This window comes from Balaenoptera physalus, assembly GCF_965194825.1.
Source record: "Balaenoptera physalus genome assembly, chromosome: X".
NCBI lineage: Eukaryota > Metazoa > Chordata > Mammalia > Artiodactyla > Balaenopteridae > Balaenoptera > Balaenoptera physalus.
In genome coordinates, this window is record NC_138903.1 from 133,040,384 (window position 1) to 133,050,173 (window position 9,790).

Here is a 9,790-nt window from a genome sequence, read left to right on the forward strand (position 1 = left end):
TTCGGGCCCCTGGGAAGGAGGTGCTGGCCGGCGCCCCAGGTAGCAGCCATCCAGCTTCCCGCTGCAGCGGCGTCGCCTCCTCGGGAGGAGGGCGGGAGGAGGTGGGCGGAGTGACGGGGAGGGCAGGCGGGAGGGAGGGACGGAGGAGGGGGAGGGGGAGCAGTCCAGTCGTGGGGGTGGGGCGACAGTGACATCATCCCGGAGTCGGTTCTTAAGCGGCAGCCGGTCGGGCCGGGGAGGAGAGGCAGGATCGCAGCGCAGTGGTGAGTTGCTGAGCCCGCCGCGGCCCCGAGAGCGGCTGGAGCCGCCGCCGCCGCCGCCGGGAAGGAGGGGCGAGCGCGCCTAGGCCGCCGCCGGGGGAGCCGCGGGCGAGCCGAGCAGCCGCGCGGGTTCGGGCCGGGGCGGGGGGCGCGGGCCGCAGGCCCCTGCTCCGGCCGCCGCTTGCAGACAGTGGGCTCCGGTGGGCTCCGGATGCCACCCGCGCCCCGCTAGGCTGAGCCTCGGGCCGGCCGAGCCGCCGCCGCCGCCGCCGCCGCCGCCGCCGCCGCGGGAGCTGCGGGCAGGAGCCTCGGGAGCCGCCGCCGCCGCCCGGCCGGGCCCCGCCGCCGCCCGCGCGCCCCCGGGCCCCCGACACACATGAGATTCTTCAGGCTCACTTTCAAGTGCTTCGTGGACTGCTTCTGACCGCGCCGCCCCCGCCGTCCCGCACCCCGCCCGCCGCCCGCCCGCCGCCCCGACCCCCGGTCCGGCCGCCCCCGGCCCCCGGCGGGCCCGCGCCTTCGGGCCCCCCCCAGTGCCGCCAGCGCCCCCGCCGCCCGCCCGCTCCCGCGGGGCGCCGCGCCCCCGGCCATGGCGAAGAAGAGCGCCGAGAACGGCATCTACAGCGTGTCCGGCGACGAGAAGAAGGGCCCCCTGATCGCGCCCGGGCCCGACGGGGCCCCGGCCAAGGCCGACGGCCCCGCGGGCCTGGGGGCGCCCGGCGGCCACCTGGCCGTGCCGCCGCGCGAGACCTGGACGCGCCAGATGGACTTCATCATGTCCTGCGTGGGCTTCGCCGTGGGCCTGGGCAACGTGTGGCGCTTCCCCTACCTGTGCTACAAGAACGGCGGAGGTGAGCTCAAGCCCCTCCCCCGCCTGCCGCCGGCCCCGCCGGGGCGCCCGTGCGAAGTCCAGGGGGTGGGGAGGCCCCCCCGGGACGGCCGGGGGCTGCCCCTCGCCCGCCGTCGCCGCGCGGTGGCCCAGCCGGGCGGTCTCCGCCCCCCCCCCGGCCGGTCATGTGCCTGGCAGCGTGTGGGGGGAGGGGGCAGGCGAGCCTCCTGCCGAAGCCGCCGAGCTGCCCCCACAGACTCTCGGCCCCGAAGTGATTGGCCACGGAGGTGGCAAGGCGAGGCCTACCCCTTGGGGGGGGCTTCCAGAGGTGAGGAGCCCTGGCTGCCCCCTCAGGTCAGGCACACAAGTGGCACATTGTGTGGGCCCCCCACGTGTGCACACACGAACACACACACAATGGGCCATTCTGTCCCTCCCTCTGCTTTCCCCTCCCTTCCCTTCTCTCTTCTATTCCCCTCTCTCCCCTTCCCTCCCCTCCCCTCCCCTCCCTCCCCTCTAGCCTGGGCCTGGAACACTGGGTGCCTGAGCCAGGCTTGGGAAGCCTGCAGCCTGGGCCGCCTGGCGCCGCCACTGGACACACTGCATGCACACCCCATGCCCGCCGCCCGCCCCGGCCCAGCTTAGCAACAGCGATGGGCACGCGTGTGTCCTGTGACTGCAAAGCAGCACCAGGGTTGGTGGGAAGCCGCAGTGACTAGATGACGGGTGGGAAACTGAGGCCCAGAGAGAAGGTCTTTGCCCAAGGTCACAAGCAAGAAGGATGCTGAGACCAGAAGCCAAGCAAGCTGCAACCAAGCTCAGCTTTTGAGTAGTGGAGAGTGCAGAGCGGGGCAAGGGTAGGGGGCCTGGAGAGGAGAAGGGCTCCCCCACCCCCAGCCTGAGGTCCCTGCCAGCCTCCCCCAACCTTGTCTCCTTCTGTCCTTGCTCACATGCCCTTTCAGACACCCTCCATTCTGCCCACCGGCAGACGACTGCCACCCACCTACCCACCCACCCTCTCCCCTGGACCTTCACACTTGCAGGCAAGAGTCTGGGTGCCGGGACAGGCCAGGGCTCCCTTCCCCTCGCCCAAGTTCGGCAGGTCCCCGGGACTGAGCGCCGAGCACGGAGTGGCTTGTGTCCACAAGTGTGTGTGTCCTCTGCACCCGTTAGTCAGGTCACCGTAGGTGAGTAGGGGCAGAAGCCTTGTAGGGGACCCCCAGCCCAGGAAGCAGGGCTCTAAGGGCCCAGGGGCTGCCGTAGGCCCCTCGACACTCCACCTCCCCAAGACTGTCCACCTTGGGCCCCTGAGCCAGCAGCCACCCCTTGCACTGATTCACTCAGTGGGAAGTTACGATGGGGCCCGGGCGGAGCCTGCAGCTGGGGCGCCACCCGCCTCGCAGGGCTTCTGAAAGCCAGGCTGACTGGCCCGGCCCGGCTGAGGAGTCTGGGTCAAGTCCCCACCTGGCTAAGGGGCTGCCCTGTGCAAGTGGCCACCTTGAGCTTCATCCCCCAGGTGTGTTCCTTATTCCCTACATCCTGATCGCCCTGGTCGGAGGAATCCCCATTTTCTTCTTGGAGATCTCGCTGGGCCAGTTCATGAAGGCCGGCAGCATCAACGTGTGGAATATCTGCCCCCTGTTCAAAGGTGAGCAGCCCCAGGCAGCCCCTCTCACCCTCTCCCTCCGGGACCTCTCCCCTTCCCCGCCGCTGGGGCAAAGCTGGTGCCCACTTGAGAAACCTCAAGTCTGAGCACCTCCTGTCTGAGCACCAGGCCTGGGATGCCCCCCAAGCTGTGAGGGAGAACCTGGAGGACGTGCAGACCACCTGGCTGACCTTGGGGAGGTGGAGACTAGAGTGGGGGATGGGCCTCTCCACCAGGGCGAGAAAGCCCAGTCCCAGCAGCGCCCGGGACAGGCCCTGCCGAGTATCCTTGGCTCGCTGGGGCTGAAAAGAGGGTGGCTGGGCGTGAGACGCGATGGCAGGAGAAGCCAGAGGGCCAGCCTAAGGGGCTGGGACGGGAGCCATCGAAAGTTCAGGGTCTGAAGGGAAGGACCAGTGGCCAGGGTTACCGCCAAGCCCCTTCTGTGTGTGGGCAGTGTTCCCCCATCAGCTCAAGGCCCTAGGAGGTAGGTCCTACTGTTACCCTCCTCGGAGGCTGGGGCACAGAGAGGTGAAGTAAGTGACTGGCCGAGGTTGCCTGCTGAGAGGGTGACTGTCTCCCACACTGCCCCAGGTCCCCAGAAAACCCCCCAGCTGCTGGTACAGGAGGCCACTGGGTGGGGGGCAGGTGGAGGCATGGCCTTCCTTCAACCATCATGGTGGCAGTGGGACCCAGGAGAAGGGGACAGGTGTGTGAGACTAGGGAAACAAGAGGACTTGACTCTCAGATGGGGGCAGGATGTGTGCTCTGCTTTGGGGCTGGGGAGGATGCAGGAGGTGAAGCAGGGCGGGGGCAGAGAGCAGGGGCTGATTTGGGGGGACAGATTGAGGAGTGTTAGCCTAGCGCTGGGGACACAGCACAAGGGAGAGTCCAGGGGGACTTGGAGAGGTCTGGTTGGACAGCAACAGAGAAGGATCTAGTTGCACGGATGGTGGGGGAGGGGGAGGACGGCAGATGCAGGGAGCAGGATGTTAGGGTTCCAGCAGGGACCACTGGCAGTGCCTGGCCAGGTAGATAGTGGGGACGGTGGGGAACTGGCCAGAAAAGAGCCTGCACGGAAACTCTGCTCCTCTCCAGGCCTGGGCTACGCCTCCATGGTGATCGTCTTCTATTGCAACACCTACTACATCATGGTGCTGGCCTGGGGCTTCTATTATTTGGTGAAGTCCTTCACCACCACGCTGCCCTGGGCCACGTGTGGCCATACCTGGAACACTCCCGACTGTGTGGAGATCTTCCGCCACGAAGACTGTGCCAATGCCACCCTGGCCAACCTCACTTGTGACCAGCTTGCTGACCGCCGGTCCCCTGTCATCGAGTTCTGGGAGTGAGTCAGGCACCTCTGGGCCAGGCCCGGCCTGTCTCTCTGGTCTCCCACACGTAGCTCAAGTCTGCATGTGTGTGCGTGTGCACGCGTGCGTGTGCGTGCATGTGCACGCGTGCGTGTGTCGGGGCCCGGCCCTGGGGGGATGAGGCCAGGGATGCGGAGCGGGCGGTGCCTGCCCGCCTGGGGAGGAAAGCGGAGGACTGCTGCTGGGCCTGCTGGGGACGGCGTGGGGCCGGGCCGCCAGCGGCTCCAAGGCTCCGGGGACACAGACTGCAGCGACTCCAGGCTGCAGGCTTGGCCCGGGCCGGCCAGGTGCATGGGGGAGACCGGCTGGACTCAAGGGCTGCGGCGGCGGGGGGGCGCCACCCCAGGGCCACGCCCAGTCTCCTGGCCCTTTGCTGGCACAGCCCTCATGGGCTTTCCCTCCCCCAGGAACAAAGTCTTGCGGCTCTCCGGGGGGCTGGAGGTTCCGGGGGCCCTCAACTGGGAGGTGACCCTGTGTCTGCTGGCCTGCTGGGTGCTGGTCTACTTCTGTGTCTGGAAGGGGGTCAAGTCAACAGGAAAGGTACAGCCGGGGTGACGGCAGAGCTGGGGGCAGCACTGCCTGGGGGTGTGTGGGTGTCTGCCAGCGACCACTGCTGCAACGGGAGGAGACTGGACCAGAGCCAGAGCCCGAGGAGGGGCAGTGACTTCAGTCCGGGCCACGTGATCCCCACCCCTTGGCTGGAGAGTCCTCTCCACCCTGCACCTCCAGGCCCGGCAGCCTTCCCTCCCGAGTGGAGGGGGAGAGGCCCCGGCAGCGTCTGCCCCTTCCCTGGGGTCGGGGGCATCCCTGGCTCACCTTCCCTCCCTTCCAGTTTCTCTCGGTTCTGGCTCTGAGTCAGTTTTTGACCGTCTGGGTAGACCTGGTCTCCGCCTGTCTCTCTCACCTGCCTGTCTGCCCTGGGGGACCCAGCGGGGAGCCTGGACACATCCCTCCCTCAGGGGCTCCCTGTCAGGTTGCGGGGACAACTGTGCGAACAGACACACAATAATACAGTGTGCCGACGTTTGCGGGACACGGCCGGGGCTCTGGAGGGCGGGACCATTCCAGCAGGGTCCGCAGAGCAGCCGCTTGGCCCAGCTTGGGTGGGAGGCAGAGGCCTTTGCTGTCATCTTGATCTTGCCTCTGTCTCTGGCTGGCTGAGTTCTAATCCCCGGCACCAAGGACCCCCACCTCTCTGCAGACGAGGACCTGGAGTCGGGAGGCGTGGGACCTACCCGCGGGCTGCGGCCTCACTCCCTGCCAGGGGAGGGCCCTGCCTCTCCCTCCCTCTGCAGCTGACCTGTGCTTGCCGTGGGGCTGCTGGTGCCCCAGCCAAGCACCCAGCTTCCTTTTGGAGGAGTCGTGGCTCTGATGAGTAGAAGTGGGTGCCGCTGGGTGGCCTCCCTCCTCACCACTGAGCACATCGGCCAGCGGGGGGGGGGGCGGGGACCGTGGCCTTCCTGGCAGCCCTGCGCAGGCTGAGGGCGCCTGAGGGGGCGGTGGGTGCCGCAGGACCCCTCTGAGCACCCCCGCCCCCCCAGGTCGTGTATTTCACCGCTACATTCCCCTACGTGGTCCTTGTCGTGCTGCTGGTGCGTGGGGTGCTGCTGCCTGGAGCCTTGGACGGCATCATCTACTATCTCAAGCCTGACTGGTCGAAGCTGGCGTCCCCTCAGGTGAGGCAGAGGTCGGGCAGGGGGACACGGTGCGGGAGCAGGCCAGCCTAGCAGGGCTCCTCACACCTGCTCTCCCCTCGCTCACCTCCAGGTATGGATAGATGCCGGGACCCAGATTTTCTTTTCTTACGCCATTGGCCTGGGGGCCCTCACGGCCCTGGGCAGCTACAATCGCTTCAACAACAACTGCTACAAGTAGGCACTACAGCCCTGCCACCCCTGCCCTGCCTGCCCGTGGGCAGCAGGCAGTCTCACCAGCCCACACGGTCCCCTCTGCCCCCAGGGATGCCATCATCCTCGCACTCATCAACAGCGGGACCAGCTTCTTTGCTGGCTTCGTGGTCTTCTCCATCCTGGGCTTCATGGCCACAGAGCAGGGCGTGCATATCTCCAAGGTGGCGGAATCAGGTAAAGACCCCCAGGCCCCAGCCCGGCCTCCGGAGCAGCGGCAGCTGCTGTCGTAACGTGCCGCGTACACGAACGCACACAGAGCGACGTTCTGAGACATGAGAGCAATTCAAACTCCGTTTGTCACATCACCCTGGGCCAGGAGGCCTGGCTGAGCAGCTGCGAGGCACAGCTGCTCAGCCATCTCAGGCCAGGCCACGTGGAGCCCCGAGCCCCCATCCGTCTGTAGCCAGGGGCCTCGGGGTATGTCCTCACGCTTGCCTGAGTGTTGTAGAGGGAAAGGTCGGCCTTTTCTGGGTCAGTGGTGATCTGTGGCCACAGTAGCTGCTGGAACCCAGGTCCAGAAGGCTGAGCCAGACACGCCACTCTTATGGGTAGAGGTCTACCAAGGGCTCGCGGGAACCTTCCAGCCCCTGGTATGGCATGCGCGCGCGTGTGCGCGCGCACACACACACACACACACACCACACACACGAGGGCTCGAGTGGCCCGGCAGTGTCCCGACACAAGTGGAAAGGCCCTTGGCCACAGGGTGCCCTGGCATCGTCCATTACGCTGGTACTGTGGTGCAGGGTGGAGGGGGACAGGATGTGGGTGGGGGGCTCCAGGTGTCCACACCCCGCCCCTTCCCCCTCAGGGCCTGGCCTGGCTTTCATCGCCTATCCCCGGGCCGTCACGCTGATGCCTGTGGCCCCGCTCTGGGCTGCCCTGTTCTTCTTCATGCTGCTGCTGCTCGGCCTCGACAGCCAGGTTTGCAAAAGGGGGGGCAGAATAGAGGGGGCTGGGAGGTGGGGGGGCGGGGGGCTGGTGCGCAGAGGGCACCCTGGGCGACGGGAGATGGCAGGTGGGGGGGGAGGGGCACGGCCTGAGTTGCCCGGCCACAGTTTGTAGGTGTGGAAGGCTTCATCACCGGCCTGCTGGACCTCCTCCCGGCCTCCTACTACTTCCGTTTCCAAAGAGAGATCTCCGTGGCCCTCTGCTGCGCCCTCTGCTTTGTCATTGACCTCTCCATGGTGACCGATGTGAGTGGGGGCAGGGTGAGGGAGGCCCCTGGCCTCAGGCTGCCGGCTGCCACCTTCCCTGACCTGGCTCCATCCCCAGGGCGGGATGTATGTCTTCCAGCTGTTTGACTACTACTCAGCCAGCGGCACCACCCTGCTCTGGCAGGCCTTCTGGGAGTGCGTGGTGATCGCCTGGGTGTACGGTAGGTCTGGGCCGACAGGCAAGCCGGGGGTGCGGCGCGGTCGGGGGGATGCGTCTCTAGCTCCGGCCCTCCGGCCTCACGTTACCCCAGGAGCCGACCGCTTCATGGACGACGTGGCCTGCATGATCGGGTACCGACCTTGCCCCTGGATGAAATGGTGCTGGTCTTTCTTCACCCCGCTGGTGTGCATGGTAAGGGCCGTGAGAGGCTGGGCAGGGCGAGGGACTCCAAGGGCCTGCAGCGGTGGCTGCCGGCTGAGCGCGAGGCTTCTCGCCCGCAGGGCATCTTCATCTTCAACACGGTGTACTACAAGCCGCTGGTCTACAACAACACCTACGTGTACCCATGGTGGGGCGAGGCCGTGGGCTGGGGCTTCGCGCTCTCCTCCATGCTGTGTGTGCCCCTCCACCTCCTGGGCTGCCTCCTCAAGGCCAAGGGGACCGTGGCTGAGGTCAGTTCCCCGCACCCCGTCTCCCGCACACCATCCCTCCCTCCCGTTGGGTGTGGACATGACCTCCAGAGCGCCCTGCCCCTTCTCCCACCCACCCGCCGGGACAGACCCGTTGTGCCCGGAGCCTCTGGGCCAGCTCGGAGGGGTGTGTACGGGAGGAGAGTTGGCCCTCCAGGGCCTCGCTCGGGTGGTGGCGGCGGAGGAGAGGCCTGTCCCTAGCCTCCGTTCTAGCAGCCACCCAGCCCTCCAATGAACCCTATTTCCCTAGCGTAGGGAGCGGGGCCTGGTCAGGAGGGGCGCGGCCCCGGGCCGCAAGTTGGTGACAGGCGGCGGGAAGTGGAGAGAGGCCAGGGACAAGCAGGTGCCCCTCCCCAGGGACTCAACGTGTCCCTCTCTCCCGCAGCGCTGGCAGCACCTGACGCAGCCCGTATGGGGTCTCCACCACTTGGAGTACAGAGCTCAGGACTCGGATGTCAGGGGCCTGACCACCCTGACCCCAGTGTCTGAGAGCAGCAAGGTGGTGGTGGTGGAGAGCGTCATGTGACAGGTGCCCCGGCTCACATCACCAGCTCACCCTCTCGTAGCCATAGCAGCCCCTGCTCTAGCCCCCCACCCCCCCAGGGGGCTTGCCTTTCCCTGCCACCTACGGGGTCTGCCGGGGTGGGGGGGGGAGGGGAGGAAGCACCAGAGTGCTTATAACTAAAATAACTTTTTCCATTTTTAATAAAATGCCAAAAATATCACAACCCACCAAAAATAGATGCCTCCCCCACCCCCCTTAACCAAGCTGGTGCACACGCTGCTTCCCAGGCCCTGCCGCCCGCCCTCCAGTGCCCGCTACAGTCACGTCTCACCTGACCCCACCAGGCCCTGCCTGCCTCTCTCCAGGCTCTGCCCAGCACACCCTTGGGTGGCCCCTCACCCCAGGGGCCGCAGTGGCAGCTCGGGAAACAGGGGGACTGGAGAGCGGAGGGGGCAGGTGAGGGAGGGGCAGCAGAACCAAGGCGAATGAATATTTCAGCTGGGCTAGACCCCTCTCCCCATCCCTACTCTAGAAGCTTAGAGAGCCAGCCAGCAAGGGAACCTTCAGTTCCTGAGCCAATTGCCACCAATATCAGTTGTGTGAGCTTGAGTGCATGTGTGCGTGAGTTCATAGGGTATAGACACAGATCTCTATTTCTCAGCCAAGGTGAATACCAGGTGTAAATCGTGCCTGTGGGCAAATGAGGCTTGTATTTTGCACATTTTATAAAAACTTGAGGAGATTTCTGCTTGTATATTTCTAAGAGAAACACCCCAACGTCCCTCTCCTTGCCGCGCCCCATCCCTTTCAGCCCCTTACACCTCTGCCCCAGCCAAGGAGTGTGAATTTATAGATCTCATTTTCATAGGCAAAACAGAAGCTTCAAGCTGTCGAGTGTGTGAGTCTGTCGTGTGGGTATGCACGTGTAGTCCCTGGCCCCAGACTGGGGTGGAAAAGTGCATGGCGGGGACCTCAGTGGGTGTCCGCACACTCCCCGCTCTGCCCACAGGTCGGCAGGGTGAGCCGACGCAGGGCTCTGCGGGGGGGATCCGGACCTGGGGCCGCTCACCCGGCATGCTCAGGCTGGCCCACACCCTGCGCCCTGGGCCGGGCGCCCCCGCGGCAGGGATCTGAGGTGGGCCTCCGTCCCCCGCCCCAGGGATCCTGCGCGCGGCTCCCACCTGCGAGCTTAAGGCTGACGCGCTTTCCACGTCTCAAGTCCTCCGCGTAGCAGCTTCACTTAACCCACGTCTGTGTCACGTCCGATCCCGAGACAGCCGAGGGGGCCCTAGAAAGGCTTCCCTCACACCCTGACGTGGGCTGGAGGGGTGGGGGGCGGGTGAGGGCGGCGGTCCAGCGGGGACACCCTTACTGTGCTCAAAAGCCGCTGCAAACATAGCAATAAAAACATGTCATTTTCCAAA

At 66.2% G+C, this 9,790-nt stretch overlaps 1 protein-coding gene across 2 annotated transcripts; it reads left to right on the forward strand.

Moving 5' to 3' along the window:
- Positions 1 to 712: 712 nt before the first annotated feature.
- SLC6A8 (solute carrier family 6 member 8) lies at positions 713 to 9,790 on the forward strand. 2 transcript variants are annotated; one of them, XM_082446175.1, is made up of 14 exons: positions 713 to 1,111; positions 2,606 to 2,737; positions 3,830 to 4,079; positions 4,512 to 4,644; positions 5,646 to 5,780; positions 5,872 to 5,975; positions 6,064 to 6,188; positions 6,826 to 6,938; positions 7,073 to 7,210; positions 7,290 to 7,392; positions 7,483 to 7,583; positions 7,673 to 7,843; positions 8,247 to 8,390; positions 9,235 to 9,790. In XM_082446175.1, exons 1-13 carry the CDS (start codon positions 850 to 852, stop codon positions 8,385 to 8,387), a joined length of 1,908 nt encoding a protein of 635 aa, XP_082302301.1. In that variant the 5' UTR covers positions 713 to 849; the 3' UTR covers positions 8,388 to 8,390; positions 9,235 to 9,790. The 2 variants fall into 2 exon arrangements, with proteins under 2 accessions (XP_082302301.1, XP_082302300.1); XM_082446174.1 differs by having other exon boundaries at positions 8,247 to 9,790.